This window comes from Trichechus manatus, unplaced genomic scaffold (assembly GCF_000243295.1).
Source record: "Trichechus manatus latirostris isolate Lorelei unplaced genomic scaffold, TriManLat1.0 scaffold00012, whole genome shotgun sequence".
NCBI lineage: Eukaryota > Metazoa > Chordata > Mammalia > Sirenia > Trichechidae > Trichechus > Trichechus manatus.
Genome location: NW_004443948.1, coordinates 23,252,830 through 23,272,593, shown reverse-complemented (window position 1 = coordinate 23,272,593; position 19,764 = coordinate 23,252,830). Strand labels below are relative to the sequence as shown.

General features: G+C 35.1%; 1 protein-coding gene across 1 annotated transcript in view; it reads right to left on the bottom strand.

The window, feature by feature from the left end:
- The window catches only part of NCAM2 (neural cell adhesion molecule 2), a 289,809-nt gene that overhangs the window by 105,427 nt on the left and 164,618 nt on the right, over positions 1 to 19,764 (bottom strand). The window contains exons 10-11 of the mRNA XM_004371382.1: positions 13,709 to 13,896; positions 9,447 to 9,543 (exon numbers count right to left, since the gene is read on the bottom strand). Coding sequence (XP_004371439.1) covers positions 9,447 to 9,543; positions 13,709 to 13,896 — 285 coding nt within the window. The remainder of the gene's footprint in view (positions 1 to 9,446; positions 9,544 to 13,708; positions 13,897 to 19,764) is intronic.

Here is a 19,764-nt window from a genome sequence, read left to right as displayed (position 1 = left end):
GCAAATGTGAATGCTGGTAGTAGCCAGTCTCTCCAGTCCATAGTCTATTCACTTGATTTCTGGTGTGGGGTGGCTGAGATGTCAGCAGCAGGGGTAGCTAGGCAGCAGCTGCTTTCTGACCTCTGCTTAGCAGTAGCAGGCTTGACCTCTGGGCCTCACTTATGCAAGTGATTTTGCGGCCAGGAGACTTTTGGTTATCTCCTTTCTTCCTTTCACCCTGCTCTTCCAATAATTTTATAACCACTTAACTCTCAACATTGAATCTTTTTCTTCTTGGCTTCTTCAATGAACTCGGTAGAATGGAAGTCCTAGATATTAAAGGAAGTGGCACAGAAATAATTGAAATCTACCAGATTCAGAAAGACTCTCACATCAACTGCATACACATCAGGGACTCTATGCTAAGATGGGGTCCATCTGTTTCTGCTCTGAGTGGCCACCTTATTTCAAATAAGGTATATAATTCCAGGAAGGAGCTTCATTTTACATTATTGCCCAGCAGCAACACGTATGAAACCCTATAGACTCCTCCTCTTTTGACTACCCATCTGTTTTTCTCAAACTACCAAATCCAAATCCTTCCTCTACTGATATTTTCACATTTGATTACTAACATTTGAAATTTTCACCTCACAAGTAGGTACACTAACTCTCTGGATATATATATTTCAACTTCATTTGCTCATCTACTTTTACGTCCATCAATTAAATTGAAGTAGCTCAGGGATCTATCCTTGATTATCTCAAATTTTTACCTTTAATATTCCCTATGGAAGTAATCATTTAGTCCCAAGGCATCAATGGAAATGGTTCCCTCCAAATATGCCCAAGTCTTGACTCTTGTCACAGTTCATAAACTTGTGTATCTTGTTATTAAGTAAGCATTTCAACTATGCTTCATAAGCAAATATAAGAGGCTAAATCTTTCATAAATTCAATAAATGCTTATAGATTTACAGGCACTATTCTGTGATCCGGGGTAAAAAAGAGACAAAAAGCACTCCTCTTATGGAGGTGGCATTCTAGTTACATATAAGTAATATGTAATGCAATAAATAATGCATTTATTATAAATATGATGGACACAAATTAAACAGGGAAAGGAGATGGTTCCTGAAGTGATGGAGAAGAGAGTATCATAATTTTAAACTGAGTGTTCAGAAAAAATATTTGTTGAAAAAAGTAATATTGAGTAACTTTAGGGAGAATAAAATGATCCATATGAGAACTCTCCGGGAAAAAAAAGGACAAGGGTGAGACAGATGTGCCTTGAGTTTTTAAGAAAGAGCAGGAGGACAAGATGAGGAGAGAATCGTGATCAAGGATGCGGAGGCGGTAAGAAGTGTAGGGTGTAGATCCTTTAAAGTATCATTATGCCTTTCTAAACACTTTAATTTCATCTCTGAATAAAAAGGTAAGCCACTGAAATTTGAAAGGCTTTGAGCTAATGGGGATTATACTTTGATCCTTTTTTTTTTTTTAAATTAGGATGTCTCTTTATCTTTTATTTAAACTGGATGGCTGGAGAGTAGGAGTTTATAGGCCAAAGTAAGGAGACAAGTTTAAGAATTTATTGCAACAATCTGCATTAAAACAAAAAATCAAAAAAAATAAATTAAAAAAACCCCAAACAAACAAAAAACTAGAACATAGAGGTTGAGGTTATGAGAATAATCAGACTCTGGATATATGCTCGCAGAGTTAGATGAATTTGTAAAGGGACTGAACTTATCATGTGAATAAACAGGTTCAAGGACAATTGTGAGGTTCTTAACCTGAAAAAAACTGGAAAGAGATAGATGCCATTTACTGAGATTCGAAAGAATGCCAGAGGAAGATATTGGTGGGTGGAATATAGTAGTTTATGATTGGATAGCTGAACATTAGGAGATCTGAGTTGCCTATAGGACATCCAGGAGCCCTGCTGGCTCACTGGTTAAGCGCTTTCACCAAAAGGTCGGTGGTTCAAACTCACCAGCCACTCCATGGGAGAAAGAGGTGGCTGTCTGCTCCCATAAAGATTACAGCTTTGGAGACCCTATGGGCAGTTCTCCTCCATTCTATAGGGTTGCTATGAGTCAGAATCGACTCGACTTGGGGTTTGGTTTTGGTTTTGGTTTTATAAAACATCCAAGTAGAGAGTGAATTAAGCAGTTGACTATGACATCGAGAGTTCATAGAAAAGATCCCAGCTGAAGATATAAATTCTGTAGCTCTTAAATTATAGATAGTATTTAAAGTCATAAGAATTTATAAAAATACTAAGTGAGTGAGACTAGATAAAACAAAAGAGATCCAAAGACTGTGGTACAGTGATTTTTAACGGTCAGAGGGATGTGAAACAATTAGCAAAGGAGACTGAGAAGGAGAGACCAATATAATAGAAGGTAAACAGGGAAAGTGTAGTAACAGGCTCACCATGTTTGGGTAGGGGGTGACTCAATGAGAAAGAAGAGATCAAATGTGTAATACTCTGCTGATAGATCAAGAAGCATAAGGATTTTGAATTGACCATGTGAAACATGTGAAAGCAAATGGTTACTTTGATAATAGGTTTTGCAGACCAGGGGAGGTAAAAATCTAAATGGAATAGTTTGTGAGACAATGGCAGGAACACAATCAGGCAAAGCAAATATAGGTAATTGTTTTGTGAAATTTATTTATTAAGGGGAACAGAGAATGATGCTATGACTGGAGTTATTTGTAATCAGGAGAGTTTTTTCTTTTCCTTTTTTTAGTAAGTTAGGAAAAAATGCAGCCTATATACTGATGGTGATGATCTAGTAATTAATGAAACACAGACACAAACTATGCCTCAGGAAAGAATAGAAAAGATTGAGTGCTATACTCAGATATGAGAGAGATGATGAAATCTAGTGCATACTTGAAGTTGTTGCCCTTAGTTAGGTATGGACATTTCTGCCATTGTGATAGAAAAGCAAGTTGATTATGGGCTCACGATAACATTTGCTGGTACATGAGTTACTGTGATAGTGGAGACTTCCGTAAGTTATGACAGCTGTTTATTTTCTCAGGGAAATAAGATGCAAGTCATCAGTTGAGAATTAGGATGATGGAGGAAGTGGTAAAGATTTGAGAGCAGAAGTTCTAAAGCAGTCAAGGAGGAAGTTGGAAAGAGAATGGAGTAAGTTTGCCAGAGTCCACTTGAAGGTAATGATAATTAATATAAATGTGGGACAGCGAGTATTATTTGTGTGTTTCCTTTAGGCATTTTAAGCTGTATGAAACAGAAGTGGAGTTGGCCAATATTGGATTTAATGAGGGCTGCGGTATTTCAGGAGCCCTGGTATTGCAGTGGTTAAGAGCTATGACTGCTAACCAAAAGGCTGCAGTTCAGATCCACCAGCCACTCATTAGAAACCCTATATTCTACTCTGTCCTATAGGGTTGCTATAGTTGGAACTGACTTGATGACAACAGGTCTTTGGTTTGGGTGGTCCTTCAGGATAATTATGATGAATGGAGAGATAAAATGGAGCAAGGGAGTGATTATAATGAACCATTGAATCTAAGCTGGGATGGGGGTGAGGGTCAGTGAAAAGATTATAGGATTAATAGATTTCAGGTCAAATCCCTGTATCAATGAGTTGAGGAACTATAAGAATGGGGGAGTTTTAGTAGAGTGAGCTTGAAAGACAGGAGTTGGTACTTCCTGCTGTATGTATGAAACTGAAATTTTTGGAGGGATACAATTGTTGGCAATGACAAGTTAGAAGAATTATATGTATAGTCAAGGGAGTGTGTAGCTTAAAGAGGGTGGAGGACCATAAATCAAAAAGGAATTTAAACCTACTCCTTCTCTTTGATTATTAGTCTTTGTTAATGGTATTATTCCCTATAATTTCCCTAGTTACAAAACCTGAAGTGTGGTTTGACTTCCCCTACTCTATCACTCCTTGCGTTGCTTTGTTACCATAGCCTGCCTATTATTCCTGCTAAATATCTCTAGAATCTGGCCTCCTTCTCCAGCCTACTAACATTGCTATGTTTAAGGCTCTTAATACACGTCTCCTGATAATTGTTCTATATATGATTTGGTGTTCTGGTTGTCTATATACATGTAGCATGGCTGAAAAAAAACTGGCTGGAGGAAGATGTGATAATGATAGATTTCCCTATAAGATGGAGTCATACTCTTTCTCTGTTTTTATTTTCTACTGTGGAAATACAAGGGAAATAAGATGCAAGTCATCAGCTGAGAATTAGGATGACGCTTATTTTTTTTTTTTTTTCACACTGAGATCCACCAAACAAAAAATAAAATCAATTCGTGTGCCTGGTACACACACATACATACACAAACAAGCACACATTTTCTGCAAGAGTTGGCCTTATGTGAAGATATTTTAGTTTGAACTCTAGCTCTACTTTGCTACTTGTATAGTTGTTCCAAAAGAACAACTATATGTTGTTGTTTGATGAATAAAAACTCAAACTTTTCTTGATGTATTCCAGATAGGATGTAAGCACCATGCATATTTTCAAGGAAATGCACAATTTCATTTCTTACGACCTCTTTTCACCTCGCCACCACTGATCCCCACAGATAATACACCACCCCTGTCTTCCATTATAATGCTTTCTCGTTTCCCAGAAGTCCACGTCTTTTCACATGACAGTGCCTTTGTACATGTTCCACCTTCATCTTTCACTCTTTCCCTTTCTTCTTCACTGGGCGTGTTTCAACTCACCCTTTCAGACCTAACTCAAAAGTTGCCCCCTCTTTGAAACCTTTAAGAACTCCACTGAGAATTCTATTTTGTGATTCTAAAGAATTTGATTCATGCCTTCATACTCCTATTGCAACCCTTATCTTTTATACCCTATTCATAAAGATCAGTGTCATATGTTATTCATCTTCAGGCTCCCAAGATCTAGAACTGTACCTGGCATCTACTATGGGATCACTATATGTTTGGTAAGGGAGGGAAATAACAAGTTATTAAGAAATAATGCAAGCATAGGTTCTCTAAAAATAAATTACGTCCAAGTGTTCTAATTTCTTTTATGCTTGGGAGTGTATGCATGAGAAAATCAAAAGGATGCCATGAACAGTTTCTAAATATCATTAAGACTCACCAAAGTTTGCCTCGTGACTGAAGATGAGCAAGATGTAGACTCTTTTCAAGAGATATCATCAAACCAATCACGTAAGAGAAATCTGGCTTTATATTCAGTAGAAAAACACATGTTTTCAACTGAACCTATTTTAACCTGCTTTCAAGTTTTATGGGACGTAGATCTGGATAAAATACAGCCTAGGTGCAAGGTCAAGTAGATTGATTATAATTCTGTTATTGATAGAGTTCCATTAAATCAACCCAGCTTAACCTATAAGGATGTCTCTGTTCTTGAAAAAGACAGGTACAAGTTTATCCATGACTTGGGTGAAAATAGAGATGGCCATTTCATGATATTTGTGAATTAAATCAATACTGGAAATAAAGCTAAAACATTGGATTTGACAATGTCTCAGTAGGTTAAAAAGATGAGCCAAAAGTAACAAGATACAATTTAGTAAGGGTAAGTTTAGAGTTTTGAACTGAGGTTAAACAAATCAATGGGAAGCACAGTATGGAAGACCCTCTTTAGTGGCAGTTTGTGTGAAACGGGTGTAGGGACAAGCCACTAGAAGGAAAAAGTGCCAAAATCCAATGAAAATTTATATTATTTAATAGAAATACAGTGTCCAAAACAAGTTAGGTCATCATTCCACTTTACTATTCACTGGTTTATGATATCTGGATCTATGTATTATAACTAAAGAGACATTTACAAACAGACTTGTACCCAAAGATAAGTGACCAATATTCATTATAATTTGGCTATAATAATAGCTAACATCTGTTGAGCACGTACCATGTGAAGGTGCTTTAAGTGCATTACCTCACTTGGTCTCACAACAGTCTTATCAGGTAAGTACTTGGAGAGGCTGCTGCGAAGTACTGCCAAGAAACCCCCTTCAGCATGGAGGTACTCATTCCCCCATGCTGGAAGTGTGGTCTGCTGACAGCTTACAGCCAAGCCCCACCCCCAAAATTGCCCAGGAAAAGACACCCATCAGAAAAGTGTGCCAACTGATGAAGCAAAAGTGCTATCACCTTCCTAGGGTTTAATATGAAAAGTCTACAGGTAAAAGTTAAATGTAATAATGCTGCAATGGATAAAGAAAGTTATGAAAAATACGAATGAATTTTTTTTATAATAATGTGTTTAAAAGAGAAAAAGTCTCTTTAGAGAAGAAACAAACAAAAATTACACATGTACAGAATGCCTTGCAAAATCATGATCTTTTGGAGCTAGAAAACTGTAAAGAAGGAATACTATGTAGTTACAATTTTATTTACCATTACATGTCCTACATATATATATTTGCTCTATGATATGTATGTAAACATTTAAACTGAAAAATAAAGTATGCCTCCTAGTAGAAAGCAAGACTATGGAAAAAAATTATTGATGGAGTTTTAAAAAAAAATTTATTCATATATATAGGTTATCAATCATATCAGTTTCCTTACTGGACAAAAATCCTAAGTCACAATGAATGGTAAATGTTGGTATATTATATATATATATAAAGTTGTATTTCTAGTTGATTTTTGTTAAGAAGTTACTATAACAAAATTAATTATCAGGCACATATATGAAATATCTCATGTTTTCCATCTAAATTATATAAATAAACTACCTATTTCAATTTTGTAAAGACGGGAAATAGGTCAAGATAACTGGGCTAATTCTTGCTCATGAATATGAGACTAGTATTTAAAAGAAAGATCTTGTTCAGGACTTTTCTGATTTAATCCAGGCAAAGTTAAATATATTTTATGTTTCTAAAATATCATTCAAGAAATATACACTTTTTAGTTCCTCACAGAATTCAGTGGCTCACTTCTCAGTACTGGTTAAACAATGTAAAAAAATGGAGTAAAAACAGGAACGGATTGGAACTTTTAAGATCACATGTAAGAAATGGTGTAACAAAGTGGGAAGCTGACCTCAGTCTGATTCTTTGCTCATAGAAGTACTGTGATCCAGGCATTTTTCATTGTATCTGATTGTTTAAATCATAATAATAACAGTAATAATAAAATCCATTGCCGTCAAATCGATTCTGACTCATAGCAACCCTAAAGGACAGAGAAGAACTGCCTCAAAGGGTTTCCAAAAAGTGGCTGGTGGATTCAAGCTGCCGGCCTTTTGGTTAGCAGTCAAACGCTTAACTACTGTACCACCAGGGCCCCAATAGCAATAATAACAAACTGCATTTATATATTCTGTTTCCTAATCTGTGATCCTCCCCTCCTTCTGTATAATATAAATAATATATCATGCATTTCATTGATCTAGTAAGAGAAGTAAATAATCGATGTAGATTGTTTGCACAGTACCTGGCATAGTAGGAACTAAATAAATGCTAGCTACAGGTATTATGAAGGAGCCCTGGTCGTGCAATGGTTAAGCTCTCAGCGGCTGACTAAAAGGTTGGCAGTTCGAAGCCACCAGTAGCACCACAGAAGAAAAAGCCTGGTGATCTGCTCCTGTAAAGATTACAGCCTAGGAAACCCTACGCAGCATTTCTACTCTGCTCTATAGGTTAGGTATGAGTCAGAATAGACTTCATGGCACACAACAACACAGTTATTATAATGATGACTACTCGATTCAGTTTAGCTAATCATTCTTATCTGTTTTCTTACTATAACTTCATCAATCTACTATTTTCCAGCAGAACTAAGGGTAAAAGGGAGAGAGGGGCATGGAAGTGAAATATCCAGCTCATGACTACATGTATTGTCTGTATGTCTTATTTTCATATACTGTTATTATTATACTGTTACTGAAAAAGGACTGTTATCTCTATCCTTAAGGAAAATGTGATCTTCATACTTACTAAGAAACTTAAAAGAGAAGTCTAAATAAATTGCTATATTTTAAAATAAAAATGTACATGTACATATTTGAGAAGAGTAGTTGACTGAATGTGAATAAATGACAATTTAATAATGAAAACCCCAAAATGTGGATCATGTTTATCAAAAATGCTGCTGATTTTCACAAGTCATTTTGTTTTTCTAAAGCTGCTCTATGTTACGTATATTTGCTTACTGGCTGTTCTTCCCTTCATTTTTATTCATCTTATTTTAGAATTCCAAATTTAGAGAAAATTTGCAAGAATAGTATACATAACTTTCTTTTTTATCTTAACCATTTATAGTGAGTTGACACGATACCAACTCTAGCGTGTATTTACTACAAACAAAACATTTGCCTACAAAGTTCTATAAAAACCAGTTGCCCTTGAATCGACTGGGACTCATGGTCACCCCATTGTGTCAGAGTAGAACTATACTCCACAGGGTTTTCAGTGGCTGACTTTTCAGAAGTAGATTGCCAGGCATTTTTTCCAAGGCATCTCTGGGTGGACTCATACCTCCAATATTTCAGTTAGCAGCCTAGGGCGTTAACACTTTGCACCACCCAGGGACTCTACAAAGCTCTCTACGACCATTAACGTATCATCTAATCAACAGACCATAGTCAAATTATACCACTTAGCGCAACGATGTCCTTTATACCAAAAAGCTAAGTTCAGAATCACACGTGCCATTTTTTATGTCTCTTTTGTATCCTTTAGTCTGGAAATGTTTCCTTAAACATTCGTTGGTTTTCGTGGCTTTGACATTTTTAAAGGCTACTTTGTGGAAAGTACTTCAGTTATGATCCGTCTTTTATTTCCTCATGCTTAAATTCAGTCTGTGCATTTTCAGTAGGAATATTACAGTAGTAATTTTGTGTTTGTCTCATTGCCTCTTTCTGGTAGTACTTGAGTTTAATTTTCCATTACTGATGATGTTAACTTTGATCACTTGACTAAAGTGGTGTCTTCTGGGCTTATTGACTGTAAAGTATAAAGTTGCTATTTTTTCCATTTATCAATAATTATTTCATGGGATGGTACTTTAAGACCATTTCTTATTTTTCAATTCATACTTTCATGTACAGAATTTTAAAATAGATTAATTATCATTTATTTTCTTTCAGGGTACTTGTTAATTTTTTGGCAAGGTTCTTACTCTACTTGAAATATAATTTTATTTCCTAAATTGTATGTTCTCCTATTTCTGTCAGAAATAACTCACTTACAATGTTAGGGAAATTAGAATAAGGTTTAAAATAAAATTTTATTAATAATGCATTCTAAGGGTAGTCTATATGTCAGATACAACTATTCTATGTTTTATAAGTAATGGTTCATTCATTCAATAATAACTTGTATGATGACATTAAAATATAAAGGCTATTATTTTTTTCTAAAAGGTTTAAAATCAGATGCTAGCATTTGATCAATTTAAAATTTAATTTGCTTGCAGTAATATTTTCTGAGATCTCAAAAATTACCATTATCATGCTATACTTACCAGCCAAAGCAAGAATATATTCTTGAAATCTGGTTCCTATATGGTTCGTGGCTGTGCAGTTATATCGTCCAAAGTCATTGTCAGACGCAGGTGCAATCTAAAATAATTATATTAATAAAGGTATTACAATACTAAAACAACATCACTGAAATTTTAAAATAGACCAGTATGCCTACCATATGCACACATGTTCACTAATTCATTCCATGCTCCTTGCCAATAACTCCTTTTTTCTATATCCATTCAACCTTAATAAATGACATTAATCCTTTTAAGATGTAAACCATGGATCTGCACTATCCATAGGGAAGATGAATCTTAGTTCATATATTAATTTATTAAGTGGATAAATGTCACCATTTTGTTGCATCTATTGGAATGGCAGAGTCAATTGACAGGGATATGGGTAAAGCTCAGATAGTAGTATACAGTTTGAAAAGAATAAATGGCAATTTACTGCAGACTTGAACTTGAAAACAGTAAGTATGTTCCAAAAGCATTGCTAACTCTTTGTGTTGTATGTTTTAGCCTCAGACCAGACTGATTTAAAGGTCAAGAAAGGCTCAAAAATGTCAGACTTCTTACCCTATCATGAGTCTACTGAGCATAAAATACTTACAAAAAATGAAGAATCATTCCAGTAAAAATATTTCCAGGAAGGTCTTTTGCAAGAAAACGTTGGCCTTGTGTAACATTCCCTATAGTATCTGGCCTCCATTTCTGCTCAATTCCTATCATTTCCTTTTGGTTTAGGTGAGAAATAACTGACCTCAGTTCTTAAACATTTGAAATCCATAATTAAGTTAACCTTTGGGGATTCTATTGCTGAACACTGGGACCAACCCTGTAATTTTAATGTACAGAAATCCTGGAGTATCAATTCAGTGAAGAGAGCTGATGATAGTAATAGATGTAATTTTCAAACCCAGTAACTATTATTAAGAGAGAATATGCTTACAACAAGAGTTACTGTTAATTTCAACTCATCCCAAAAGGGGAAAAAATGATTTTGTGGTAATGGGAGGCTATTAACTGAAAGTGCAATTTAGAGGTCCATTGAAGATGGTAATTCTGAAGAGTACAAAAAGCTGTGTCATTCATTTTCTAGTCAGCTGTCCATCCAGGAACATACCAGCTTTAAGGATTAGAAGTTTTCACAGTTCTTCTATAAGTACTCCAAAGTGATTCAAACATTGATTTTTCTTACATGTTGCTTTTAATAAACCAGGCTAATTTAGCTCTAAAATAATTTAACTAGTCCAAAAGAGCTTTCACAAAAATAATTTTCTTATTCTACAGACATGTGAGAAAGATATTTCTATATTCCACAGGGAAGAATAAGTTTATTGAATCAATACACAGCAGAAGCAGGATAGCTATGACAAAGAACTGTGACTATCGCCCAGCTCCAAGAGATTATTCAAGTAATTTAAATATAGACGTTTGAAAAAAGGCTTAATTCATTATTTTTTCTGTGCCTAGAAGTTCAGCTATGAATAGATAAAAGCTTTGCAATTGTATCTGATACACATAATTCTGTTACCACGTTGTATGGTTAAGAAATACAGAAAATGCCCAGTCATGGCACAGATTTTAAAAGGACAGCTCCAGACATAACCTGGCCAAATTATGTGCCCTGGAGCATATTCTGTGTATTCTAGGAAAGAGATACTAAAGTAAAGTCCGATAGTGGTTTTACACCCAACCCCAGCACGATGAAATATTAGATAATTCCATCAGAATATAAGATATTCTACCACAAAAGTAGATTATACAACATCAAGTTAAAAAAGTAATTAAATGTTTACACTGTACAAATAATTGCTGATTATTTATCCCGGAAGTGCTAAGAGTATCTACTTAACAAAACTATTTCTTCACATGTTAATATGCAGTTAAAATATTTCAACTTAACTTAAAATGTTAGCTTTTGAGAGAATATAATAAATTAGCAAATAAAGTTTCAAATGGCAAAATGTAAGCTAAAATTACAATGTTAATAAAGAAGATCTTTAGTTTTTCCTAAACCTTCTGTTTTAGAAGAAGTACAACCAGAATGCTCCTTAGAAGCAAGGATAGTGAAACTTCATCTCACATACTTTGGACATGTGATCAGGAAGGACCAGTCCCTGGAGAAGGACATCATGCTTGGTAGAGGGTCAGCGAAAAAGAGGAAGACCCTCAATGAGATGGATTGACACAGTGACTGCAACAACAGGCTCAAACATTGCAAAGACTGTGAGGATGGTGCAGTGCTGGGCAGTGTTTCATTCTTTGTGCACTGGGTCACTACAAGTCGGAACTGACTCGACTGCACCTAACAAAAACAGCAAATCTTCAAAAAAACTGATTTCCTTTTTCTATGCATTCTGTGGTGAGAAAACCTTACTTAGGACACGAATAATGATAAAGACAATACAGAATGGGCTATCATTCCAGTCAACCTATTACAAACTTCCTGCAGTCAATTTTTGCCCATGTATTGGAAATATTTTTATTTCCTCAGGAGTACTCAAAAAAATAAAATGGTTGGATAGCCTCTACAGATGTATTTATTGATAGCAACCCAAATGTTTTACAGAATATTTTATTATATTTTAAGCTGTGATTTTAATATCTTAAATATATATATATGAATATATTAAAGAAAAAGGAAAAATAAGATACTTTAAGAAATCTATTGACAAAATGTTATTAATTAGCAATTATATGACCATTGGATTATAATTATTAAACAATAAATAATAATAATGGATTATCCCAAGCAACTATGTATGCTACTAACTCAAATTTAATTATATTTATTGCCACCACCTGTCAGTCTGACGTACTATAATGGCTCGCTTGTTGCTATGATACTGGAAGCTATGTCATTGGTATTTTAAATAACAGCAGGGTCACTCATGGTGGACAAGTTATGGTGGAGCTTCCAGACTAAGAAAGACTAAGAAGTAAGACCTGGAAAACTATTTCTGAAAATTAGCAAATGTAAACGTTTCTGGATCACCACAAAACACTTCCGACTTTCTTTCTTTGGACACGCCGTCAGGAGGGATCAATCTCAAGAACAGAACATCATGTTTGGTGATGCAGAGGGCCAGTGAGGGCAAAGGAGACCCTCAGTGAGAAGGACTGGCATAACGTCTGCAAAGATGGACTTAAACTTGACAGTGATTGTGATGTGCATACGATTGGCATGCGTCGCGGTTGACCCCATGGCAGTTAGCTCTTTCTCTCTTCTATCTATCTAATATTATTGCAGAGTGTTCCATTGCTCTGGTTATTGTTGTTTTCCATTACTTTGTTTTTAAGATGTAGTAGATCAGGTTGTTGTTGTCAGGTGTCATGGAGTCGGTTCTGACTCATAGCGACCCTGTGTACAACAGAACGAAACACTGTCCAGTCCTGCACCATCCTCACAATCACGTCTATGTTTGAGCCCATTGTTAAGTGAATACAGTATAAATATCAAATATTAATCAAAAACACCTATATCTTTTCATCGATTTAAACTAAATTAGCACAGAAATGTAGCAGCTTTACAGGTAAAGAAGGCTCTGTAAGGGAGATTTCTAACCATGTAAAATCATAGAAGGATGGATTGGCTGATAATCATTGCCAAGGACTTGTATAAACTTTGGCAATTCACACAGGCACGCGTATGCACCCACACGTACAAACTATAATTAACAAATAAAAAGTGTTCTATTCAAACACTATTTAAAGCTCAGACCCTTGAAAGAAGAAAAGCAGTTATCTAAAAGCTTAATAAAAATAAATAAATAAATGAAATGAGGCACTGAACAAGTAAATTTGGTTTATTTAGGAAATTACTGCAGAATTGTACATATGTAGCCAGCAGATAGCATTTACATATGTCATTCTGTGGATAATAAAGGAGTAACCACAGAATCAATGAGTAACATCAAGACTAAAATAAAACTTGTGGCCCACAATCACTGCCAAATTATTAATTACATTTTCTTATTTTTTCCTAGTATAATTGCTTTTCCATCTAAAAATAAATCATGAAAATAATGGCCTTTGCTATAAACCCATATTTCCATATAAGTAAATACTGAGACATTCCTCATTAATGGGCCATAATTAAAATGCGTAACATTTGCCTTTATGTAAATAAATAGGAGAATATATACACTAGGATTTCAAAGTATATTTATACGTAAAGATATCTGAATAGATTCTAAAATAGCAGATAACTGCTAAAATAATACAATCCATTGATATATATGAAGACTTACCTCCAATATCATCTTTCTTCCTGTACTATATGTCTTTAAATTAGTGGTGTTCTTAGCTGGTAATATTAATTTATCTCTTCTCCAGTGGATTGATGCTGGTGGATTAGATTTCACATCACAGCTTATATTGATTGGATTTCCTTCCCAAGAGTAATAAATGGTTTGGTTTGATATAAACTTGGGAGCATCTGTAAAGCAATATAATACAACATTTACAGGCTTTTTCTTTAAGATAAATAATTATTGAATTAATATAACATGAGTAGTTTTATTTGAATACTGAAAGAAGCCATAGCAAGTCTGATTTTATATATTTAATATAAGATGTCACAACTGTTACAAAAACATGTCTTTTTAATGGTTCATCAAATAATTTTAATATTATTAACATGAAAACATTCAAAATTGGCTAATATTTGAAATATGAATCACTAATGCTCAGATTTAAGGTTGCTCTTAATAATCTGACAAAAATATCCATTGAGTAAGTTAATGGCAGCTAATAAATGTAGAACATCTTTCAGGAACAAATTGGATTATGAAATAAAAAGTTAAAACCTGAAAAAATCAGTGTCTCTCATGTCATTTTTTAAATCTAGTCTTAGTCATAATAATTTATTCTACAAAATATTTGGAAAAGCAGTTATGAGGTTTAAATTAAAATAGCAACTTCAAAACTGAACTTTTTTTCCTTAAAATATCAAAATTTCTGTTTTTATATTAATAAAGATATTTTCTAAAGTAATAAATTATTATTATTTGAAAGTTACTCAGTTCATATTGCTCTCTATCCATTTTCAGGCCTCTACACCAGAACTCTCTAACAAAGATAATACATTATATCATTTTGTTGGAAAAATCTAATTGTGAAGACAGACATGGTTTTTATTCTTACTTAACTACAGATCTATGTCATAGACCAATAACATAACCTCAATATCTCGACTTCATAAATATTTGAAAGGATTAAGTGACTTTTCTGAAAACACACACACACATAATTCTCAATTTTACCTGTTGCTGTTGAGTTCATTCTGACTCATAGGGACCCTGCAGGACAGAGTAGAACAGCTCCATATGGTTTCCAAGGAGCAGCTGGTGGATTAGAGCTGCCGACCTTTTCATTAGCAGCCGAACTCTTAACCAACGTGCCACCAGGGCTCCAATCCTCAATTAGTGGTAGCTAAAATGTTTCTAGTATCTTTACTGATTATTGCTCCTATTACTAACTTCTTAGAATTTAATATACCTTCATACATTATCAATTTCAATTCTTTAACTTTTATACTTTTTGATTTATTATCCCTTATTTACAAAGGCCCTATATCAATTTTGTTAGCAACAGATAGGTAACATGGCAATCACAATCAGTAGCACAAACTCAAAAATAATCATTTTAAAATCACTCTTCTATCATACTTTATTGTATATCTTTAATTTCAATCTCGCACAAAGCAGGAAGTATTTATTTGATGCTTTCTTTATGGTAGTAAGTTTACATACTTTAGGCTATTTAATCTTTTTATTAACCTTGTGAGGGAAGTGTTGTTTTTCCTGTTTTAAGGATGAGGAATATGAAGTCAGAGTTCTCAAGCTTATTCAAATACTATATTGTATGACTTGGATGTGAATCTAGGGTAATTTAAAGTCAAAGTCCATTATATTCCCAGTAAACCCAGGAATAAAATTATAATATTCAATGAAAGCAACATTTTGGTGATGTGGATCCTATCATATGCTATTGGGGGGAATGCAATTGGCACAATTCTTCTGGAAGACACAAATTTTTCTCATCTTGATTCTGCAATCCAGTCTTAGGTTTCCACACAGAGAAAATAATTATAAATATTGTCAAAGGTTTATTTAAAGAACTTTTAATATATTACTATTTTAATATCAACAGCAACAAACTCAAAACAACTTAATGTCTTACAAAAAGCGATTGGCTAAATAAATGGTGGTACATTTTTGTCCTTAACCAACAAAACCAAACCCATTGCTATGAAGTTGATTCTGACTCATTATTGTCCTTAGGCGTGCTAAATCCTACGGAGACATATTTTCTCACAGTTTTCCTTCTGCTTGGCATGTCCTTGCCCTTCCAAATACAGTCTACGTACATCCTAACGAAGCCTTTAAGTTTGGGTGAGATTCTCTGAGTCCCCGCTTTATTCCATCTTCTTGTTGACAGTAACGCTCATCATAATGCATTGGACAAACTAGTTGTTTGATTGTTTCCCCACCAAACAATCTGTATCTTGTTGGTTGGGAAGTGTTTTGGTCATGGTCATCTCCCTGATGTTGTACACAGTGCAGGATGATTACTTGGTTCTCAAAAACCGTATGTGGAATTTACACATTAAATTTGAGTTTTGAATATAAAACATTTTGAAGGAGAAAGAAAACAATTTTCAAGGCCAGAAAAGGTTAAATGAAAAATCTAAGAACCCATAACTAACGGTAAGAGAAGTCAAACTTGTTGACATTTTTTTTCCCTATAAGGACCTGGTATCTGTTCTCTGAATTTAAATCTTAGCCAAAAGCTAAACTTATAAATATAGAATATTTTACTACTGCTTAATTTATATGAAAAACAATGTCTTTTGCATTATAATATCTTAGGGAAAGGTTCATGGAGATATATTTACATATAAATATAGCCCAATGTGAAAGTCACACATACTAATGGAACTATGAATAGCTGACTTACAGACATACTTTGTCCACAATATCTGTGTGTACATGTATTACATTATTATAATAATTTAGCCATAAACTAAGGGCAATATTGAATTTTTCTGTGAAAGCAAGTAATTGCCACTACTCCTTTGATAATTACTGATGTTTAATAGAATATGTGCTACAGGCAATACATGCTATTCTGAAAGCCACATACAAAAAGATATTGGTGGTGTGAAGAAAGAAAATACTTTTAATTATTGTCTGCAACACAGACACCACACATCTGCCACTTTGTCATACTGTGGTGGCTTGCATGTTGCTGTGATGCTGGAAGCTGTGCTACTGGTATTTCAAATACCAGCAGGGATACCCATGGTAGACAAGTTTCAGCAGAACTTCAGGACCAAGAGAGACTAGGAAAAAGGAGCTGGCTATCTACTTCTGAAAAAACTGGCCAGTGAAAACCTTATGAATAGCAATGGAGCATTGTCTGCTATAGTGCCAGAAGATAAGCCCTCAGGTTGAAAGACACTCAAAAAATGACAGCACAACTTGTCCAAGGCAAGGTTATGGAAGCTCCATAGACACATTCAAACTCCCTGAGGGACCGAATTACTGGGCTGAGGGCTGTGGGGACCATGGTCTTGGGGAACATCTAGCCCAAATGTTCTACATTCTACTTTGTTGAGTAGCATCTGGGGTCTTAAAAGCCTGTGAGCAGCCATCTAAGATACTCCACTGGTCTCAGCCTGTCTGGAGCAAGGGAGAATGAAGAAAACCAAAGACAAGGGAAACATATAGTCCAACAGACTAATGGATGACAAGTACTACAGCCTCTACCAGTCTGAGTCCAGCACAACTAGATGGTGCCTGGCACCAACTGCTCTGACAGAAATCACAATAGAGGGTCCCGGACAGAGCTGAAGAAAAATGTAGAACAAAATTCTAACTCAAAAATAATAAATAAATAAATAAAAAAGACCAGACTTACTGGTCTGACAGAGACTGGAGCAACTCTGTGAGTATAGCCTCTGTACACTTTTTAGGTCAGTAATGAAGTCACTCCTGAGGTTCACCCTTCATCCAAAGATTAGACAGGCCCATAAAACAAAACAAGACTAAATGTGCACACCAGCCCAGGGCAAGGACTAGAAGCCAGGAGGGGACAGGAAAGCTGGTAATAGGGAACCCAAGGTCAAGAAGGGGAGAGTGTTGACATGTCATTGGGTTGGCAATCAATGTCACAAAACAATATGTGTACTAATTATTTAATGAGAAGCTAGTTTGTTCTGTAAAACTTCATCTAAAGTACAATTAAAAAAAATGACTGGGGAAGAGCTGTCTCCTCAAAGTAGAGTCGACCTTAATAACATAGATGGAATACAGCTTTCAGGACCTTCATTTGCTGATGTAGCATGACTCAAAATGAGAAGAAACAGCTGCAAACATCCATTAGTAATAGGAACATGGAATGCACGAAGTATGAATCTAGGAAAATTGGAGATTGTCAGTAATAAAATGGAATGTTTGAAGATCAATATCCTAGGCATTAGGGAGCTGAAATGGAATGGTATTGGCCATTTTGAATAGAACAAACATATCGTCTACTATGCTGGGAATGAGAACTTGAAGAGGAACAGATTCGTATTCATTGTCAAAAAGAACATTTCAGTATCTATCCTGAAGTACAAGGATGTCAGTGAAAGGATAATATGCATGTAAGGAAGACCAGTTAATATGAATATTATTCAAATTTACACACCAACCACCAACACCAAAAATGAAAAAATGGAAGATTTTTACCAACTTCTGTAGTCTGAAACTGATCATTTAATTAAGATGCAAAAGTTAGAAATAAAGAAGAAAGATCAGAAGTTGGAAAATATGGCATTGGTGATAGAAATGACACCAAGGATCTCATGATAGAATTTTGCAAGACCAAAGACCTATTCATTGGAAAAACCTATTTTTCAACAACATAAATGGTGACAATGCACGTGGACCTAGCCAGATGGAATACACAGGAATCAAATAGACTATGGAATCGAATAGACTGTGGACTTTCCATCTGTGGAAAGAGACAATGGAGAAACTCAGTATAATCAGTCAGAACAAGGTCAGGGGCCAACTGCAAAAACAGATCATCAGTTGCTCATATGAAAGTTCAAGTTGAAGCTGAAGAAAGTTAAAACAAGCCTAAGAGAGCCAAAGTACAACCTTGAGTATATCTCACCTGACATTACAGACCATCTCAAGAATAGATTTGACACATGGAACACTAATGACCAAAGATCAGACCAGTTCTGGGATGACATCAAAGACATCATATATGAAGAAAGCAAAAGGTTATTAAAACATAGGAAAGAAAGAAAAGACCAAAATGGATGTCAGTAGAGACTCTGAAACTTGCTCTTGAACATAGACTAGCTAAAGCAAAGGGAAGAAACGATGAAGTAAAAGATGAACAAAAGATTTCAAAGGGTGGCTCAAGAAGACAAAGTGTTAAAATGAAATGTGTGAAGACCTGGAGTTTGAAAACCAAAAGTGAAGAACATGTTCAGCATTTCTCAAGCTGAATAAACAGAAGAAAAAATTTAAGCCTTGGGTGGCAAAATTGAAGGATTCTATGGGCAAAATACTGAATGACACAGGAAGTATCAAAAGAAGATGGAATACAGAGTCACTGTGCCAAATGGAATTGGTCGAGATTCAACCATTGAGAAGGTAGCATATGACCAAGGACCAATGCTACTGTACGAAGAAGTCCAAGCTGCAGTAAAGGTATTGGCAAAAAAAAAAAAAAAAGGCTACAGGAATTGACGGAATACCAACTGAGACATTTCAACAAATAGATGCAGCGCTGGAAGCATTCACTCATTTATGCCAAGAAATTTGGAAGACTGCTACCTGGCCAACCAACTGGATGAGATCCATATTTGTGACCAATCCAAAAAAAGGTGATCCAACTGAATGTGGAATTTACTGAACAATATCATTAATATCACACTGTGCCACCAGGTCTCCTCATGAATATCACATGCAAGTAAAATTTTGCGAAAATAATTCAAAAATAGTTGCAGCAGTACATCCACAGCGAACTTCCAGAAATTCAAACCAGATTCATAAGAGGACCTGGACTGTTGGATATCATTGCTAATGTCAGATGGATCTTGGCTGAAAGCAGAGAATAGTAGAAAGATGTTTACCTGTGTTTTACTGACTATCAAAGGCATTTCAACTGTGTAGATCATAATAAATTACGGATAACATTGCAAAGAATGGGAATTCAAGAACACTTAATTGTGCTCATAACCAAGAGGCATAAACCAAGAGGCAGTTGTTCGAACAGAACAAGGGGATACTGAGTGGCTTAA